The sequence below is a fragment of the Falco peregrinus genome, chromosome 4 (genome assembly GCF_023634155.1).
Source record: "Falco peregrinus isolate bFalPer1 chromosome 4, bFalPer1.pri, whole genome shotgun sequence".
Taxonomy (NCBI): domain Eukaryota; kingdom Metazoa; phylum Chordata; class Aves; order Falconiformes; family Falconidae; genus Falco; species Falco peregrinus.
Genome location: NC_073724.1, coordinates 101,815,714 through 101,837,377, shown reverse-complemented (window position 1 = coordinate 101,837,377; position 21,664 = coordinate 101,815,714). Strand labels below are relative to the sequence as shown.

The window sequence follows — 21,664 nt, the reverse complement described above, 5'->3', positions numbered from 1 at the left end:
TGAGGAAGAGAGACCAGGAAGTCCAGCGGAAGTGTTTTTGTATGGGTGCCTGGGTTCACTGATCCCTTCCTAGTTAACATTTTGTGTGAGAGAAGAAGGTAGAGCGGGGAAGGGGACTGTCTTCTGAACAAGAGCAGGCTAGGGGAGGAAGCCAGAAGGTACAGATCATGACAGTGTATGTGGAAGGCAAAAAAGAGGCGGTAGAATGAGGGTAAAGGCTGGGATGGAGAATGTGTGGACATGGGAGTAGGGAAGGTGCAGAGACAGTGAGAACCAGTGAGTGGGAAAGGCCAGAAAATTAGCACAAATGGCAATATGAAAGAAGAAAATATTGGAAGGATGGAAAGGAAGAGAAAGGGAGAGGGAAAGGGAGACAGATATGCAATGACAGATGTAAACATGTTGCCTGTGAGGAGTAAGTTGTCTTAAGTCACAATCCTTGTGCAGCTGATGAATGGGATAAAGAACCAGTGAAGTCATGAGTACCGTTATGGCTCAGTTAGGCAGCAAAAAGGCAGAACAGCAGTAATATGAATCAGTAATGTTAATAATCATCAGTAAGAGTAATCTTTTAAACAGATAAACATAGTGTATCAGTTGCTGTACACTTCAAATATTCAGAAAAAGAAAATGTGGTTATTAATAGAGCTTAAATGTATGGACTTAGGAAAGCAAGTGTTACATCACTTTTCTGTGCAACTTATATTTTGTGCTTGCAATATGTTTGACTATCAGAGTGGATTACTCAAAACTCAAAACAAAAATTCCTTTGCTGAAGAAATGTGTGCAAGGAATTCTTTATGTATTACTAAGCTCACTGTGTTAATAAAATAGTTGTTCCATGAACAGCCATTCTAAAGGAGCCTGCTTTCCTAGGGGTTTGTGTCTCACAGTCCAAGACATGGGTCTCCCTGACCTTCTGTCCCTGCAGTAACACAAATTTCCCAGCCTTTTGTGTTCCTTGCATGGAGAAAGAGACAGTGTTAGCTGTCCATGCTCACTGGATTTGCAGTTTGCGGGGATTACATAGCTCACCACTCCCAAGCGGGATGTGCAAATGCTCTCTCTTCTTTACCCTGCCTCTGATTAGTTGCAAAGCTGATAGGAACTTAATTTTCTTAAAGACCTTTGCCTCCTGATTGAAACTGGTTGAAAAGCTAAGGAAGGACAGACAGGCAGGCAGATGGATGTACTATATAATTGGATAACCTCTTTTCCCTAAGAAATGATGCTAAAAATATGAAGCCATTCATAATGGCGAACTGGCAATCTATAGGGCCAGAATGCAAAGTTCAGGTTAAAATCTGATGGATGATATGGCTTATTGTCAGCCTCCAGAGATGGGACATACTAAAGAGTGATGGTAATTGAATTACATTACTTCCAATGAAATATAACCTCTAATGGCTAGTCAGTGTGACGATGCTTTAAAGCCTTGTCAACACTAGCAATCCTAGTGCCTATATTTCAGCAACTGTCAGCCCTTGTAGAAACACTGAGATAAGCAGGCCTCAGAGCAGATTTTCGTGTAGAATTGGCTGGACATTTTTAAGTGACAGTGTTTTGCTTTTGGTTTTGGTCAAAAAATGCAATTAATTGAAAGTGAAGTTCTCTGATAGGAATAAATGTTGCAGTTTGAACCAGAAGCAAGGCACAATCCTGCACAGAATTATCTTTCTGGTGAGAGGGAAGGTCAGTTTAAATGAAATTAGTTTCAAGGCTGATACGTAAAAGACTGAAGTTCAAGTTTTTCACCTGAATTAAGCAGAGCGGTCACTTGAGTTGAACTGTTCTGTAGCACCAGCAAGCTGTCCTTGTGCTGCCCATGCTGGGAGGTGGGTCCCTTTGTCTTGGTTTCTTCACTTAGGGCTGTGAATAGCACCAGCTTTGTCATGGAGCAGGTACACTTAGGAGGCTGAGTGTGTTTTGTAAGGTGGGAAAACTTTCCCATGCAGAACTGAATAGCAACTGAAGAAATTCCTGCTCTGCATCAGCGTTGTGGATCTTAGCAGGTGTGTTTCTGCAGGCATTCAGTATTGCAGCACTTGACACTGCCAGAATAGATGCCCTGTGTCTATGACACTATCACATTTATATGCAAATTACTGCACGAAAAATATATTAGATGTGACTCAAATCAGCTATGGAAAAGACTTCTATCCTTCTATATTTGTGTCTGAAACATTTGGCACAGGAAGATTTTTCCCAGCATATTTGTGGTGCCACTGGAGATGGGACATATGGCGAAGCAGAACAGCCAGGATGGGTGATCGCTGCCAATTTTCATGAAAGGCAACAGTAAAGACAATTTCAGTGTATCTTGATCCAGACACGTTCCTCTTGGCCTTCTTAAAGCACTGCTGTCCTCCTAGATTAGCTACCTGACAAACTCTTCCCAACTTGCCACCATTACAGGGGGCAGTTCCTACTACATCTTCTGGTTAAAAGAGCACAGTGACACTCCTGTTGCTCTCAGGCAGCGATGTATAACATAGGGGAGATGCTCTCAAGTTCCTCCTCATCTTGTGGGTTTAACCAAGGAGAGCTGAACATATATGTATGTGGTACTGCAGAAAAGCCAGCGGTAGCTATGTAGACGATGACTTAGAGGCTGGTTAGTGACCGCAGCTTTCCCTCCATCTCACTCTGTTCCTGCTCTCCCTTTACCTTGCCTTCCCCTTGCAGCCTGCAGCTATGACTCATCATGTTTCACAACAGCTACTGTGCTTGTCACTGGAGAGGAGGAAAAAATCCAAACTACAGATAGGACCTGAAGAGTGTTAAGAGGAGACACAAAGACCTTTTTCCTTCCTCAGTGCCAAAAGGCTCTTGCCAACAGCTCTGGCAAGGGTGTTAGCAAATGCGTCTTAGCTGTGCTCCTCGGTGCCATGCCATGGAGGTCTTCCTGATCAGTCCCATGACCTTCATACCTTCATGGGCTGTCCCTATGTAGCCTTAGGAATATCAACAGTTGGCACCCACATGGCAGGCAGTGATGAGCACCCACACCAGGGGATGCCCATCAGTTTGCACTGCAGGCTTCCTCTGAGGCAGTGCTGTGCTACTTTGAGCACAGCAGGACCATGGACATCCTTGCCTCAGCTGCCCTCGCTGTCCTAGGCTCTCCTGCAGTAAAGAGGTGTGCTACATCCTGCTGCTTGCATGCCTGTCCCACTGTTCTCCCATGGACACAGATCTACCCCACTCCTCTTCTCAGACTAGAGGAAGAAATTTGTTACGATGAGGGTGGTGGAACATTGGAACAGGTTGCCCAGAGAGGTTGCAGATGCCCCATCCATGGAAACAATCAAGGTCAGGTTAGATGGGCTTTGAGCAACCTGATCTTGTTGAAGATGTCCCTGTTCATTGCAGGGGGATTGGACTCAATGACCTTTAAAGGTCCTTTCCAACCCAAAACATTTTATGACTCTATGATGCTGTGAAACGCTGATGTCTCCATTGTGCCTTGTGTCCTTGGCAGGTGGAAAAGGCAGCTCAGGCTGAGTGCTCAGGAGCAAACTTGGGACTTGGAAGATCTGGAGCAGCTACAAGGGGAGCTGTACAGGGGCGAGGAGGAAGGTGGGAGGGGAGATGATGGAGGTTCTGGGGAAGGGCGAGGGGGCTAGAATTCTGCAGGGAGAGGAGAGGAGAGAGGCTTCGTGTGTCCACGGAGCAGCTGGGACGGAGCCAAAGAGCCCAGATCTGGAGCCAGGGAAGCAGACTCCTCACCTTTGGGTTTCAGACTTACAGGGTGTGTGCAGAAAAGGGGGATTTAGGACTGCTTCAACAGGGTAATGCATTGCTGTCCTTCAAAAAATTATCTAAAAACTTGTTTGTCCCAATGTTCTTGGGACACTAAACCTGTCTTTTGCTCCCAAAACTACTGGGAAGGAAAGAAAGTACTGTCCTTGAGGAAACATGTTTTCCCAGTAAGCGTGTGGGGAGGTGATGATACGCCTCTTTATTGTCCCAGCAAGGCTGCACCTGCAGTGTTTTCTGCTTTTCTTTGGGTCACCACAGTCCTGGAAGGACTATGCAGCTACAAAGATGGGTGAACAGAAACTTTTTGGACAGAAAAGGGGCAGTTTTTCATAGTTTACTGAAAATTACTTGGCATAGGTAACAATTTGTTTTGCTGCATTGTAAAAATATCTTTTACTTTCCCATGCAAATAAGGGAGAGTAATTGTTCAGCCCTTCAAATGGTAGGTCAAGGTGCACGGAAACAACGTGAAGAAAAAACCAGGTTGAAGGTGCGTGTAGGGAGCAGCATGTGGGCCAAGTATACAGTTATTACAGATATCTAACAATAGGATAGATAAATAAATTACCCTGCAATATCATTCACGCTTTCCTGTTAAACACCTCCGATCTAAAGCGATGCCATATGCTGCAGATTGATTATTTTTAAAAAATAATTTGGATTATCTATTCATCAGTGTACACGCAGATGCCTGTAGCTGAGGTGAGCTTGGATACAGGACAGTTACAGGGCATAATTTTTGGAGGAAGAATGAAATGCAATTTCCCTGAGTGAAGGTGCAGGGTTCTAGACTGAAAGTTGTCAGATCCCAGAAGGGATAACGGCTGTGGCAGCAGGTTTAACACCCTGCTTGTGTATAAAATAATAAAGCACCTTTTGGTAAATGGTACAAATGGTGGCGAGACAGAGGGCAGCTCCTGGGGCAGCTGAGTGGCGAGGAGTGGTGAGGTGGTGCCCAAGGCACAAGCAGCATTGCTCAGGGAAACCTGGCCACCCCGTGATCAAAAACCCTGTGGTGTCTCTCAGCAGTAGCAGTGACTTGTATCTTCCTGGATAAATCCACTTTAAGCAGAAGAGTTGTGAGAAACAGGCCTGTAGCTGATCTGACAGGGCAAACTTTGGGATCTGAAGAGGCCCAGTTCAAAAACGTGCTTATGGCTCTCGATGTGGAGGAAACTTGAAACTTCATCAGAGATGTAGAAATCCTGTGGAAATGGTATCCCAGTAAGTGTGAAACTGCTGGGGAGGATTTTGAAGCTAGTAGGCTGTGGGTGCTTGGCAGAGGGTCTGTGAGGAATGGCAGGAGGGCAGGTTGCAGAAAAGCCTGTGCCTTAGAAGTATGGAAGCACGGGGATAAAATGGAAATTGCTGCAAGAAAGCTGACTGGGGCCCTGAAATGTGTACTAAAATACAGGGCAAAAATGTTTTAAGCTATATAAATGAGAAGGGAACAAGAGTATTTACAAACACAGTGTATTCAGGTGGGAGTGTAAATGCATTGTAGTCTGAATGTGACTGCTGACTGGGCTAGCCAGTATTTCTGACAGACTCCTTGGGGTGGTAGCGCGGGGAGGGGGGGCTCCCTGTTGTGCAATTAACAAAGGGAGTGAGGGCAGCTGACACCACCGCTAAAAGAAGCGGCAGTTTTCCCTCCAGCCACCCTTCTCCTCCCTTTTGCTGGCACAAGCATTTTTGTTGCTGCCCAATGAATTGAAGCAGGGAACTGGAAAACAATGTGGTCAAGCAGAAGGGCTGTCTTCAGCCGCAGCAGTTCCCTCCCAGGTCACTGCAAGATGTGGTGCAAAGGTGGGAGCGAGCCCGACTGAGGGAGAGCTTGCTCCTTGCTGAGGAAATGCAGGTGTTTGCTGGCTTCAGGTGTTTGTGGACCTCCAGCCACGTGGTTTGTGTTTGGCTGGAGGTATGACCTAGGAAGCTGGGAGGGCTATCTGTCTGATTTGGGTTGTGCTCGGGGCATAGGAACATGCTTTTAAATGAAAGAGTAGAGGACAACCTGAATGTATGTACAAGATGAGTTTACTGAAGCTGGATAAAGAGTTTCAGGCAAGCCTAGTATTCTATTTTTGGTAGGAATTTCTTTTTCTAGAAATGGGAAATACGATTGTGCTAACCTGTATGACCTGCAGAAGAGAGCATTTGCTACAGTGGGTAAAACGGGTGTTAGTAGAAGACTTGTATGATAGATGGTGAAAAAAGTGAAGACAACAATGGGGAGTGTTGAAAAGTATTTGACTGGAGAGAAGCTGTAAGTAGAGTTTTTATGGACTGGCCCCTGGGCTAGTTTTACTCCCTGTTTTTATTAGGGACATTAAACATCTTGTCATAAAAAAGTAGCAGTGTGTTATTGAAATTGTTGCAAAGTTGGGAAGTATGTTCAGCACAGAAGGCAGCTTCACAGAAGGGACCTGGTGACCTAAAGTCCCCAAGATATTTCACACGGGGCGCAGGGAGAGCTCTGTTGGTGCCACTGTGTACAGCACTGGTAGGATCCAGCCTAAATGCAAAGTGCAGTTGGTCACTTGTGTTAAAGAAGATGAATTGAAACTGAAACAGGTGCAGAAGGAGCTTACTGGGATGATCAGAGGGATGAAAAGACTATCAGATGATAGACTCTAAAGATCTTGGCTTGTTTAGCCTGCAGAATGAAAACTGAGAGGGTACGCTCTCCGTCTCTGTAAATACACTGAGGTTTAACACCAAGGCGAGAAAAAAAGTCCTTGAAATAGAGAACAAGAATGAATTGGTTTGAATGGGTAACAGGAAAGCTTAGGCTGGATAATGAGGAAGTTTCAGGTCATGAGGAAGTGAGATCTTGAGCTGGTCTGAGGAATTTTTGCAGGGAGGTGGGAGATGAAGAACAAACGCTTCCTCTCTGCACTGCACAGTAGGAAACAGCTTTGTAATTGTGGACGTTTTCTTTGTGGAGGGCATAGGTCCGAGAAAAGCCCTGAAACTTTAGTTTCTTGGGAAGATTTGTCTACAACCTCATCTACTTCACCTTTGCAGAGAGCCTCTCTGAATTCAGGTGGGCAGCCTTTCTGAAAGCTGGGTACTGTTAAATGGTGTTCCTCACAGGTGCTGGTGTTGGTGATGAGAGCAGAAACTGCAACCCACTCAGCAAGGTATGAAGCACTGTAAAAAAGAAAGGTCTTTTGAGACGTTGCTACTGGTGTAGGAAGAATTGGTAGGTGAATGCATATGCTTAACACAGGTAATATGGGAGAAAGCTCTGTGAGAAACTGCAGCTGTTGTGGTTCTTTTTAAACTAAGGCTTCGGTCTGTTTTTTAAATCAGAATTTCACAGGTTGTAACACCTGTCACCAAAGAGGGACACCTGCTAATAGCGTCCTGTGGGATAGATACTACGCTTTTCCTCAGGTCTTTGATTTTGCTCAGAGGACTTCATTCCAGGTGCTTACTACGTCTGAGGCAAATTTTATATGAGAGAAAGCCCTCAGCGATCTTTACCTTGGTTGGCAATTCTGTGCTGAACTTAGATTCTCACTACATGCCTGGAACAGGAAAGTATTAGAATATCTCCTACACAAATTGTATATTTTTATAAATGTGTGTGTGTATATAAAGCCAAGCTTTGGTAAAGCAAAATCCCCCTCAAACCTTAATTTAATGATATACTTTTCCCTCATTAAACATGTCTGCAATTTTGTGTTCCTACATAAACAGGAGATTAGAGGTGCTGCTTGAGGAGGCAGCCAAGGTGATCTAACACCTTGCAGAAAACCCCTTCCAGAAAAGGCAGCCCTGCTTCCCTGCCTCCACTGCGTGCTTCTGCTTCCTCCCTTGCTCTGACACCAGCACTCATCTGACCTGTCATGAGGCTGATTTAGGGACCCAAAGCCACAGAAGAAAGCTTATCTTTTTTTTTTTTTTTTTTTTGCAAGGTTGTTTCTTTGCAGGTTTAGCTCCTTGAACTGGCTTGTTGCCTGTTTGGGCAAGCACTAGCGCTCAGTGGGGGAATCACCTACAGCATGGGGTGGGACAGGGCTTGAGTACCTTGCTGTTGACGGCGGCTGGTTGTTAAAGTGGCATAACTGCACCGCAAACCCGAGTCCTACCCAGCGAGCACGCGCGGGGTATGTTCAGTTTGAATGCCTTCAGATTCACATCTTTGCAGTTGTGTAGGTCCCCAGTCACTGCACATTTCTGGAGCTATAGCCCTGTGAATGATACGGAGGTGTGAAAAGGTTCAGTGTCTTCATTTGATCTGAGAATGCTATGTTGAAGTGACATGCTAAAAGAACATCACCAGTGGTGCAGTGACACACTGCGATATGCTTGGGGATTATTCGCTGCATCAGATAAAGATCTGACGTGCTCTGTTTCTGACTCAGGAGCCAGTGGGATGTGAATGTGGCACTCTTTCCCATTTACCATTCATCATTTTCTAAGACGGAGTAGAAAAAGTCTGCCCTGCGGGGACTTCGTTAGGGATTTTGTCTAGGTTGAGATTCGCTTTGCAGTTTGAATGTGCTCAGGCTGATTTGGTGATGTGCAGTAATGCAGTTCATTTGTGTCACATTCAAAAAGCTTAAGAAATAAAGCTTGTTACAGTGCAAATCCGTTTCCCCCCCTTTTATAAAGCCCTTTGGTTTCTTTTTAATTCTTTTTATAAAGGCAGACCTCTGCTGTTATTTTTGATTTGAAGATCAGATTTTATATTCATGCTCCATGACTGCTGCTGAGTTAAAACTGGGCTTGTGGTGTGGATGCTGCACGCTTTTGAGGTCTGGCCCAGGCTGTGCATCTTTAATCTGCTAAACTTTACTCTTCAAATTTAACACAATTATGGAGGCAAATGTGACTCAGGAGAAATTTTGACTTGATTCTATTACGTTTGAAATGCCATTGACTTCAATGGAATCAGGATTGGACCTGTTCCTGTAAAACCACCAACTAATTTTATGGTTGTGTCAGCAGACCCCACTGAAGATAAAAGCTCTACTGTATTCATCATTTTAAAAACCTGAATCTAGATAGGGTTCCTGCCCATGAGAGTCTGCAATCTAAAGACAGCCTTTTAACATGTACGTGTTTATTGCTTTTGCATAGCAAGAGGGATTTTAGCCTGCTGATGCGTTTGTTAAGACAGCATCTGGTATATAATCTGGACTCAGAACAGGAAACTTATTGGGGAAGACTTCAGCAAAATCCTTTGGGTCATTTTAGCATATACAAATGTTGTAAAGTTTAAACAAAATCATCAGGTTGTTTGGTTTTTTTTTCTTTATACTTTAAAAATCTTTGGAAGGTCTGTGTGCTGCTGGTACCTGGTAGACCAACTGTCTGGTCTTTGAGTTCTTCAGTCACCAGTTCTGTTGAAGTTATTATTATGTATCTTCTTTTTTTTTTTTCAGACAGATTGACAACTTCTTTCATCAAAGCTGAAATTAACTGCATGGCTGAAGTTTGACCCATTGAAAGACAGGTCCACTGATGTGCATGTGTGTGTGAGGAGTAGGGGGCTCATGGAGGAGCAGAGCCACCCAACTTCCTCCAGCATTTCTCAAAGGCTGGGTCAGCTGTATCACTGAGAACCTAAGTCAGGGCATAGCAACACCAAAGATACGTGGATTTTCTGAGAAATCTTAGGGAAATCTTTTTCTATCCTACTCTGAAAGTGAAATACTAAAAATTGTGTATCTAGATTCATGACTTTATGGTGGGATTGCTTCTGGGAAAAGGAATGGGGGAAGTGTCCAGAGAGTCCTCTCTGGAGAGACTGCTTATATGAAATGCTTGCCAGCGGAGGAGCACTGCTGTCTGAAAGGGCAAACATGACATCTTTTCTTCAGCAGCAGCTCTTTGAAATGCTGGCCTGCTCTTGTGTCCAAAAAAGGTGGGAAATTAAAAGGCCTAATTTTTAAACAGTTCAAACTGAATACACAATTGAGTCCTGCTGGGTAAAGGTCTTGGAGTACCAACCCTTTGCTCTACTGCCCACCAATGCACTGTAGGTTTTAAAATGTCTCTGGCAATTTTATTGATTCCCAAGACTCCAGTGGATGTTTGGCATTTCAGCGAGGAGGGCTGGATCTTTCCAGAATGTGATAGCCTGTGATGCTTTGTTTGTTTGATGACCCCCCTATCCAGAACAACTGCATGGCCAGTGATGTCCCTGTCCTTTGAGCTAGTACCTAGCAGTTAGCTTTACATGCAGTAAATAACAATACAGAGACAGGCTTTTGTTCATCAGTCCTTGACCAAGTCATCTTGCTGAAAGAATAAAACATGAGATACTTCTGTAGTGCACAATTTTATTGCTACATGTTTATTATAATCACTTGGCCCATGTGGCAAAGCTTTTATGAAAGGCCCAAGCATTCTGCTGTTTTTATGATGACACCTTGTAGCTAAGGTGCTTTGCTAATGATGGATAAATTCAGTTCGAGAGGGGGACTCGCTGACTGTAGAGACTTGTGCAGATGAAGTGCTTTTTATCACCCACTTTACAATGTCTTTCAGTGTGTGAGTTAAGCTGCTCCTGCAAAAGGCAGCACTTTCTGCTGAAGGAGGGCTACCTTCCCTTTAACCCAGCATTCTCTGCATGGAGAACCACAAAAGAAAGTAAAAAATACTGACAAAACACTATGACGCTGTGCTCCATCTCAGCTGTATTTAAGGGAAGCATGTTTTAGTTAAAATTCTCTATTCAGTTAAAAGCGTAACTAGTATTTCAGGCTAAAGAGCATGTGTGTAGCTGTAGGATAACAGCCCTGGTTTGACATAGACGTTGTCTTTTGATAGAAGAGAATTTGTTGAGTGGGGAGCTGGGTTAGTTCAAGTTACAGCTTTCAGTAAATCTGAGCGTGCCTGAAATGGTTCTTTTAGTGTCTTAAAATATTTGTTGCCTTTTTATCATTGCAAGCCTGATCCAAGTTCCATTTAAGCTGATGGGAACTTTTCTCCTGTCTTCTTTAAAAATTGGCTCCGGCCCTCGTATCAGATTGCATACCACCTTGCTTTCTGATTCTTGGAAGGGTTCAGCCAAGCGTTATGAATTAGATGCTTAGATAACATTGATGACTGCAGTTCTTGACTGTGCCAGGGAAACCAAAAATAAAATAGAGGTCAGAAGTTTGACTAGTAAATGGCACAGTGTGGGCCCGGTCCTGCTGGTGCGGGAGGGAGGGGAACACACCTGCTTGTTTGTTTGTTTTTTAAGAGTTGACATTGTCCGAGTTCGGCTCTGCTGTGGCTTGGAGAAGGAAGCTCTTCAGCTTCCAGAGGAACAGTGCTGTGCAAGCTTATGTGGCCTCAGGACCTACCCCTGGAGATGTGTCATGCCTTCCAACAGAAGCACGAGCAGACCCTGGGTGTTTAGGTGAAAATGAGTTTGCATCTGATGCACTTGGCTGGGAAGATCTAAATCAAACCTTTGTGGATGTAAGCATGGCGGCGGATAGGCAACCTGTGCTGGCAGGTGCAAGCTCAGGCACGGTGGGGTTGTTTTTCCTATAATGATTTCATGTCCAGGGAGGGCATGCTTAAAGCTTGACAGATGCTGCAAACTTGAAGTCTCAAAGGAGTGGATATCAGTAAAACCAAGAGCTGTGGATTTGGCAGTGGCAAAAATGGATAAAGGCCTAATTGGTGTCTCATCCTCCTGCAGTTCATGTCAGAAGGGCTCTGCAAACAGCCCTGGTATAGCGTAGTGCCGGATCCCAGACTGGTCCCTCTAGAGGAGGTCCATGATGATGTGGAGAGCAAGGGAGGGGGAAAAGAGGGGCAATGGGCCAAAGGGGAGAAGCAATGAAATCCCTCCTACATTGGCAGTTTCCTGGGCTTTTATTGTTGATGCTGCAGTCCGCTTGCTTTGTTGAGGAAGCTCTGCTTTTCCGTCGTCTTCTTCAGGACATGGAAGCATCATGGTGTCTGTATCTGTGTGGTTGTTGCAGCTTTTGATGATAATTTCCCAAGGGGACCAGGTTCTTCCAGGTCTTGGGGAGTTTTACAAGCTTTTTGTATGAAAGATACTAATCTTTAAGCACTCTTATAACTGCTCCATGGCAGCAATACAGAATGGTCACACTTTTTTTTTTTTTTTTTTGTAAGTGCAGTTTTATGTATAATAAAACCTTTATACAAATTAACTAGAAGTTGAGGAGGAGAAACTAAAATGAATACTCCATCTCTCTGAAAGCACAAGGTGACCTCAGGTAGGGAGAATGCAATTGCCCAGCTGTGGTTTTGCCAGGACACCTTGCCTAATTTCCCTCATCTTATAAAAAGTGCCATGGAATATGAAATGCGTGTGAGAGGCAGCACAGGTACCTGGCTGTTTGCTTGGTCTCTCCTCTGGCCCTGCAGGGCAGGGTTTCCTGCTGTCTTTCTGAAGTGCTTGTGGAGAGGCACTGACACAGTCAGCTAGTCCTTTTGGCAAACTTTCTTTTTCCTTCTGCTTCCTTTTATCCATGTTCTGTCAAATTATTAAACAAAGCATTCTGAAAAAAACACTGCTTGGAGGAACTGTTCAAAGAAAACCCTGCGACACTCACCGAGTCAGGCACTCCATGTGCAGGGCTCGCCTGGCATCGCTGTCTAACCTGGAAAGGAAAGTGGCACTGCTCGGACACCGGTATTTGGCTTCTTGTTGTGGCTGGAGGTTGCCTGCCCAGCCACAAACAGGCTTAGCATGGGAGGTCAGGCAACACCACAGCAAATGCTGAACTACACCTTTATTTATGACAGCTCTGGGTGAATGTTAATTATTAGCTGAATGTAGTATGTTCTAGAGGGTGTTTGCATTACAGCATGGGAAGGGCCAACTGCATGTAAAATCTGTGTGTTTGTAGGCAGAAGAGCAAAGAAAACCACTTTGGATGAGAATAGGGGTGGGGTTTGTTTCTCTTCACTACATTTGCCGTTTTTATTAGTGTCATATAGCCATAATGAGGGATTTGCATGAATTTATTTAGGAGACTATATTTAAACATGATTTTGTTAAGAGTGTGGATTAACATGGTGATAACATGCAGCAGGTATGTAGGAAGTGCTGACTACATCAGATATACTCCTTGCTAATAATTGCTTCAACTTCTGCATTAGGTATTTTCTTGTGGAGTGTCTCTACGGAGTCAGCATAGCAGTCTGCAAAAGGGAAAACTATACGTGACATAGAACAGAATAGTTTGGTAGACATGAAATGAATTTGTTGTGATTTTAGAAACGATGATCTAAAGAGGTTTCCTTTTGTCAGGTTACCAAAAAAAAAAAAAAAAGTTTCAGCTCTGTAGGCTTATTTAAAAGAAAAAAAGAATATTGATATGTTTTATACAGGACCCTGTACTGTGCTTTCAACAACTAAGCAGCACAGATGTCTTACCATTCTTTAGAGTCATGAGACCATTCTCTGGGCACTGTACATATGTTTTGCCTATTTCTACTTATTTCCAATATGCTGCTTCACAAGAGATATCTATTTTTCAACAAGGTGGCAAATCTTTTGTTGTGGTGGCTGTAACTTTATTAATTTGCGATCTCACTTTTAATCAATCTACCTGGAAACAGGATAACATTATTTTTCTCCTTGGTCAGATGGTAGAAAACGTAGGAAGGGGAAGGAATTCTGGGATTACTAACACTGACCAGGCATTAGCAGACTTTTGAATTAAATCTGCCTTGGGTTTCTGCCCTTCTGGTATGTATATCTTTGCACAATTCAGTTATTTGAATGCTCCAAGTTAAATAACAGGTGAATAAACCCAACAGGTTAAGCATGGAAATGTAGTAAAATGGGAATCACTATGTAGTGGAATACTCTATGAACAGTCCTCATAGAAAATATGTTGTATGTGTTGTAACATTTGATTTATATAATTTTGAGGTCACATCATTTGGCACCTGATGATTTGATCAAAGCACGCAGCCTCCCTTTTTGCAGGAATGCAAGTTACTTTCCATAGCTGTTCCAGTTGGGTATGTTTGGTATTTGTGTCAGCCTTCGACAAAGATGTCTAGTGACATTAAGTATGGTGCAAGGAAATATTGGTACTGGAAAAATGATAGAGAGGTCAGTTGCTAGAATAAAAATATGCAAAATTTGCTGTATTCTAGGGCTGAATCTTGCTTGTGCATACAGGGACTTTCTAAAGGTCATAGCCAGAAGGGGAAATGCAGGACACTTGGGATGTCTTTCCCATACTGGGAGAGCTGGCTTTCATCAAGACTTTCTCATCCTAAGCTGATGAGGCGAGAAGGTGCTTGTTGGCAGGATGGACCAGCCTCACCCCTGTATTATGCTCATTTCTGGCTTGAGTAAAGGTCTGTGTGCTCAAAACATGACTGTAAGCTAGTTTAAGTAGTGCTGTGGTAGTACATGGTTTAGTGGTGGACTTGGCAGTGCTGGGTTAACAGTTGGACTCAATGATCTTAAAGCTCTTTTCCAACTTAAATGATTCTATGATTCTACTTCTGTCTGTTGTGGTACTAGATGAGCCTTTATTGTAAGGTTCTCCCAGGGCATGGGAAGAAGGATACGCTGGCATTTTGATCCCCACATTATTTACAGGGCAGGCCTGGTCCAAAGTCACCAGCACTGATTTACTCCAGCGGTCTCTGACTACAACCAGAATTTCTAGGTGTCTTGTTAGTGTCCCTACATATCTCAACCTGTGTCCTGATTGCTTGGTCAAGTTAATGTTGAAGTATTTACTTACTGTCTATACATGAATTTCTGAGAATTTTGATGAAGGACAAAAGAGATGTAGTGGTGTCGTAAGAGGATAAAAATTAAAACCAGGATAAGCTGGTAAAACAGAGATTGAACTTGTAAGTTTGAAATCCATTGAACTCATCCAGAGCGCAGTACCGTGCAAACCCCTTTATTCAAGGTCTGCTAGTTAAGTGTACCACAGCACTGTCATGATCCATCAAACCTGCCAGATAAAGAGAGGCTATTTTAAAATTTCTGCTTCGGGGCATGGGGAAGTTCTGTTCTTGCAAAGATAGAAATTTATGATGATGCTAAAAAAAATGCAGATGAAGTAAATAATTAATGAATTCAAGACAGGACTGAAATATCTTCCTAAAATTATGCTATTTTTAGCAGAGAGTGCTTCTGCAGTGCTTGCCATGTGATCCCATTGCCTTCTGAGAGCAGGAAAACAATTTAAAGTAGTTTCTCTTTCCCCATGGACCTATAGGCCAAGCATATAATACCCTTAGCATCTGTTTTTGCCTTAAAGCAAACAAAGTGATTTTAGACCTCATGCAAAATAAAACATTAATGAAAGCTGTATTTAAAGACAATTTTTATAGCAGCTGAATAGTTTTTATAATAGTTTGTATGCTGAGGCTGTACAAGGGGGCTACTGCAATGTGTGTAACTTTAAGTTGCTGTTGATGTCCAGTAATAAAAATTGTTCCAGTTTCCAGCTGTCCAAGGACAGAGGCAATTATCAATAGGAGGCTGCAGGATATGCCCCGTAGATAAGGATTTAACGTAAACAGAGTTGTTCTGCTTTTCCCTATAACCAGCACGGAGTGTTGCTGTGCTTGAGCTACTTCACGCATTAAAAATGTTGTAGTTAGAAATGCCTCTAAAATAAATTGTTACATACAACCAGCCTGCACACATGCTCATCCACAAGTGCTCATGCTTCTGCACGTGCTGCTTGGTGGGACCTGCAGGGAGGGACGTCTCCTGGTCCAGCTGCAGGACAGGGAGTGAGGGATGGGACTGCTGTCTTCTTCTCCACCATAGGCTTCTCCTTGACCATGCAAGCCTCAGCCACCTGGGCCCATGCAGGGACATGGCCACTGCTGTAGTGAATACTCAAGTGTTTAATATCCCAAACCTGGTCCTGTTGGGGATTTCCCTTTCCCCAAGGGGTGATGAGGTTCCCAATGCCCATCAAAGGGGAAGTCAGGACCTGCTTAGTTGCTGCCTTCCTTGCCTACTGGAGTTGCCACAGGTTGAATTTAGAGGAAACCTCCAAATCCCAAACTTTTAGGCACTGAGGAGGACCCTGTTTTTGCAGTCCCGTACCCAGTTTGCAGGGGTGCAGAGGGGTGCTGACTTGCTCTCACCACTTGTGCAGGTGTTGCTCTCCCCATGTAGGTTCCTGGGTGGCTCCTGTAAGTTGCATAGGGCTCCCTGGAACTGGCTAGGATGCTGGTCCCAACCCTGGCGCTCTGCAGAGCTCTATCCTGGGAGCAGCATGCTTGCCAGACAAAGCAGAAGTGAAACACCTGGGCTGAAGCACATCGCTTTGGGAGAGGGTTGTGAGCTGAGTCCTGAGAAGCAGAGGTGGCCCCAAAGGCATCTGCAGCCCCAGGGCAAGCTACAGGCTTTGGTGATGTTGGATTTTGGGATGCTCCATGGATGGTGGCTTCTTGAGAGCATCGGAGCTTGAGCTGTGGCTCCTTAGTTGTTTTTCTGGCACACGTTTACAGCTTAGATGCCCTAAATGCTTTGCTGCATCTGGGCCTTGGTATTCATTTTCCCTTCTCTGTGTATCTATCTAAAAGGACTGTTTTAAGATTTAATGTCTGTAAAACACATGCACAGAGGTCTGTGTTGTGTGGAGCTTTGTAATAATTAGAAATTGATTCACAGCTGGAAGCTGAGTTTGGTCATTGTGACTGCTATTCAAGTGAGAACTCTTCTTATGTAAAAATGCATTAAATTATCATTATTATATTTTTTTCGCCAGCTGAAAAGACTATATCCAGGCTTATTTTTCCCAGCTTTCTGGCCTTAGACCTTACCACCTTTTTTCCAGTCTTCTTGCTCAGTCACTTGTGTGAGTCCTTCCTAAGATGAATCTGGTTATCAGGTGGCTGCTTTTTAAGCAAACCCCATCTATTTGGACCAAAAGGATATAAAGGAGTACACACAAACTGAATGAACCAGTGGGTGAACTGGAAGGAGTGGGAGCCTGTAGCAGGGGGGCTCTGATGAATGGTTACTGTCTTCAGTGGGTTCCATCAGTGGGACAGGACATGTGGACAGCACTAGCCTGGAGGAGTTTCCTCACCTAACTTCATCTCAGCACATGGTGATCGTGCTCCTTCTTGAATCTCTCTTGGGTTGTGGTTCTGTGATACAAATTATAAACCAAACCAAGGGTAGTCAATTGTATCTTTTAAAATTAAGGAAACATAGCGAGTTCTCCACGCAATGAAAGGACATAGAGATTTTAAGGCTCCAATTTGTATCACAGCCCTGAAAAGCAGTTCTAGTTTTCTTATTTATTTCTCTTTGTTTGAATGCCTGCACTCACGATTCAAGCAATCAGTTACACAAGTCCAGTAACTTCTTTTGAGCTGCTTGGGAATGGTCAGGAATCAAATTATCTGTTTTCAGTTTTGTTGTTGATGTTTTGATCTGGGCAGTGAAGCTTTCTGAGAATCATTTTTGCTTCACATAATTATCCACCCTTGTGACTGCTTAATGAAATACCCAGCAATACGTCTTCACTTAGCTAAAACTGGGAATATCGAAATGGTTCATTATGAATTGAGCAAGGAGGTACCGATTTCAAGCCGTGAAAACGGTAATTCTTTGAAAAATAGCTTATTTTTGTGGCTATCTATCTCCTTACTGCTTTTTCTTTTCTTTCCATAGGAAAAATTAACCCAGGAGTGTGTATTCAGAGAGCAGTTTGAAGAAAACTGGTATAACACATATTCATCAAATCTATATAAACACGTGGACACTGGAAGACGATACTACGTTGCATTAAATAAAGATGGGACTCCAAGAGAAGGGACTAGGACTAAACGGCATCAAAAATTTACACATTTTTTACCTAGACCAGTGGACCCTGAGAAAGTACCGGAACTATATAAGGATATTTTAAGCCAAAGTTGACAAAGACAATTCCTTCACTTGAGCCCTTAAAAAGTAACCACTATAAAGGTTTCATGCGGTGGGTTCTTATTGATTAGCTGTGTCATCACATCAGCTCCACTGTTGCCAAACTTTGTCGCATGCATAATGTATGATGGAGGCTTGGATGGAACATGCTGATTTTGTTCTGCACTTAAAGGTTTGTCCTCCTGGAGGAGAGCCTATGCCCACTCGCTTGATTTAGTACGAGAGGGAGCACGAGAGAGTGAGTGAGAGAGAGAGAGAGAGAGAGAGGGAGAGAGGATGAATGGGAGTGAGAGCGTGAGAGAGAGGAGCCAAGGGGAGGTGGAGGAGGAGGAGGAAGGCCTGATGCATGCTGGGGAATAGACACGCTTTTAAATTTTTGATCAGTTGTACTTCGTCATATATCAGCATAGCTGCCATACTTTGATTCATCAGGATTTTTGGCTGGTGGCCTGCTCAAGTGTACGCTGCATTTACAAAGGCATGGAGGGTGCAGTCTTACTTAAACAAGAGACTTTTCAGTTAATCGCTCTCTGGGTCTCACCCCACTGAGTTTAAAGCAAAGACCTCTTAGTAAAAAAATAAAAATAAAAAGTTAAATTTATTTATAGAAATTCCAAAGGCAACATTTTATTTATTTTATATATTTATTTATTATATAGAGTTTATTTTTAATGAAATATGTACAGGCCAGATAGGCATTTTGGAAGCTTTAGGCTCTGTAAGCATTAAAATGGCAAAGGCCACTATGAACCTGTGGTAAATTCATGCAAGTAAATATAAAGGTGCATGGATAAAAAAAACAAAAACAAAAACAAACCAACAATAAAAAGATAATAATAATAAATTCTAGTGACCCTCATGTACTAAAGGCGACAATCTCTTTTGTGCCCGTATTATTGTACAAGTATGCACACACTCATGACACTGAGTCCTCACTCTTCTGACTGCTTGTTTCATAGCTTACCCCCAGAGGATTAAAGAGAAAACTGGGTCTTACCTTTTTTTATGTGTCTGTAATATTTCCTCTCTGATAAAGTGACTTCTTACATCATTGTAAACTTCACAGCTGTGGAAAATATAGGGGTTGGAATATATTCTACTTGTTAAAACCTATTGCAGTTTATACCAAAGCTAAATGATAAATATGCTTTTTTTTCTTTTTTTTTTTTTTCTAAAGCAGAATGCCAGAAACAACATAAGTAATATCAACAATTGTACTAATTTTAAGATTCCACAATTAGCACATAATGGTTTCAGAGGGCAAGAACCAGGTTAACAGGATCACTCTTGTAAACATGTTTATTTGTGCACTAGACTATCTACTATGAAATTATACAAGTTCCATAGGGGTCATTGTAATATCTTTTATGGAAAATTGCTTTCAGTGTGAACTGTCATGATACATGATATTAGCACCCTTCCTAAAGTAAAACTTGCAAAGTGAAACTAATAAATCTATCAATAACGACAATGAGGGGGACAGTATTAGACTTGGGTTTGTTTTTTTTCCTGAAGTACATTCAAATATTCATGAACCGTAAGTGAGCTGACAGTATGTAATATTTAAAGGATTGTAGCATTTTACGTTAAGCACACAAACATGCTGATTAGCAGTTACTATTTCAGATTTAACCCTTAGGAAGAGGCATTTTTTTCCCCAGCACCCTGAAGGGAAAAAATAAAAAAAACCAAAAGAAAAAATCACATAAGGTCCATATGACAAATGGATTTTGTGGTTGTTGTATCCCTTAGGATTTGAATCCAATGCCATTAAGTTGAGTGTGACTGTTGCCATTGGATCTGTCAGGAGCATGGCTGGTCCTGACACCCTTGGCTGTCCACAGAGGCATGGAGGCTAAGCACAGATGTACTTTGGAGGAGCTATACCTAAGTCTGTAGCCTATTCGTAATCAAGTAATTTTTGCTCTAAGGTACTCTTGTCCATGTGATATATATTATTTGAAATGTAATTCTGTTCTGGAATAACCTCTGGCTTGGTGTCCTGAATGAATGTGACCTTTCTGTTCTTGAGCAGGTAGCAGGGGCCATGCCTCAACCAGCGATACCAGTGATATTAAATAAGCTGTGGCATTTTATTATAATTGTTTATGAATGAAAAAGATACATAAGTTACATTAATTGATTTGAGAGATACAGTTAGACATGCTTGTCTAGGGACTGTTATTGCCTGGGAATTTACAGCCCTCGACTGCAGCCCACTAGTTTGTTTTTAACCCTTTGGAACTGCTGAGACCTGTGGGCAGTTTGGCTGCTGCAGGACAAGCAGGTGCCGAATCATTTATCTGGGCGATACGAAGCTGTGCCGGACTGCGGGAGAGGAAAGCGAGCTTCTAGGGAGGGCTAGGGTTCATTGCTCAGGGTTAAACAGATCAATCCTACTGCGAGGAAGGGTACAACTCTCAGCTTTTTCAGCAATCTGACATACACCGAGAAATTAATTGCAAAGGTTAAAAATACTACGAGTTGAGGCCACAATAGTAGGCCACGGTTTGAGTCTTAATGTTAAATCGACTTGGATTTTTAGTCATAGGCAAGTAATTACTGCTAGTTAACACATTTTATTTAATTTATTTTTTTTTATTTGTATTTTTCTAAAGAAAGGATTAAACCCAAGAAATATGTTATGAGTTTATGGCAGTCCATATAAATAAACTGTAACTGATTTACTCGAATAACCCGTAATGGTGTGTAAATACTGACTTTATGTAAATACAGAAACATGAAATTTAACGTAGGCATTATCGCGAGGCTGGATGGTCTGGGAGCGGGCAGTTTGCCGCTCCCTGCAGGGTCACTGGGTCAGATTCAACCTGTTTCGGGTAGCGAACGACAGATTCTGTTCAGTCGCTTCTGTAAAATGAGTTATTTCTGTTGGTTTTCTGGTGGGGGGTGGGCAAACCCACTGTCACCTGGGTGCTGCTTAGCTCCTTTGGCAAGGCGTGAAGGGCTATGGGTGCCCTCCTGCTCCTTACATGACCCTGCTAAAATGGGGCTGGGGAGAGCTGAAATGGCGGGGGGCGGAGGGGCCTTGCAGTGCTGCTTCTCCTGTGCTGCGGGCAAACAGAAGTCTTCATTTTCTAGTGCTAGCCCCATCTGGCACCTTTCCTGAGCACTAAAATTTCCTTGAAGAAAAATCTGAGGGAAAAACAAAAGAAAAATTGGTGTTATTTACTTTATATTCTGTAATGGTGTGTAAATACATACAGAATTCTGTAATTTGTATAAATACATTGCTATAGAATTTTGAAAATTGGTATTATTTGCTTGATGTCCCTTCAGAGCATTTTCTTATAACCATGCACCTATGTAATAATGGGATTGCAAAAAGATGTCCTTTCTTTTTCCTAGAAAGGGATTGAGAAAGTTCCAGGAAGACCAAAACCATCAATATTTTCTATGTCTTTTTGCTAAATTGGAAAAAAGCCGGGGGATATCTTTTTGGCAAGAATTGCATTAGCGTTTCACCCAAAAGAGATATGTCTAGGCAAGCAGCATAGGCAAAAAAATATTGGAGATGAGAGCAATGTTATTATTGTATGGGCTGGTTTTCAGCTGCATCTAGTAATGTGGCAGGCAGTGCTCCCAAACTTAAGTGGGGTGGATGAAACCTAGCAGAGCTGGGCAGTACAGAGAGTGGAAAGAGAAAAATCAGAGGAAAATTGTCTTAAATTGTCACCGATCAGTGCAGAACTTAAACTGCCTACCAACTGGAAGGAAAAAAAGATGTCTTTCATAAATGACTGAGTGCAATATGTGGAGGCTGGAGATGGGACTCTCTGGTGTAAAACGTCAAGCATTGTTCTTGTCCCCCTGAAGAAGAGAAATGTGTGTTTAATAAACACAAGTAGGAGGGATTTGAGGAGACTGCTTCCAAGGCAGCCTCTTAAGTTTCTTTGGAGACAGAATACGGCAAGAGGTAAGACAAGATGCACCTGCAGCATGTCTTTCAGTCCCTTGCGTCATCTTCTTAGCTTATGCTCTGCTGTGCATACTCTTGTACCAAGTAAAGAAGCGAATGTAAGT

At 42.8% G+C, this 21,664-nt stretch overlaps 1 protein-coding gene across 1 annotated transcript in view; it reads left to right on the top strand.

The window, feature by feature from the left end:
* The window catches only part of FGF9 (fibroblast growth factor 9), a 28,977-nt gene extending 9,642 nt beyond the window's left edge, over positions 1-19,335 (top strand). Inside the window, exon 3 of the mRNA XM_027789280.2 lies at positions 17,369-19,335. Coding sequence (XP_027645081.1) covers positions 17,369-17,614 — 246 coding nt within the window. The 3' untranslated portion in view covers positions 17,615-19,335. The remainder of the gene's footprint in view (positions 1-17,368) is intronic.
* The last annotated feature ends 2,329 nt before the right edge of the window (positions 19,336-21,664 follow it).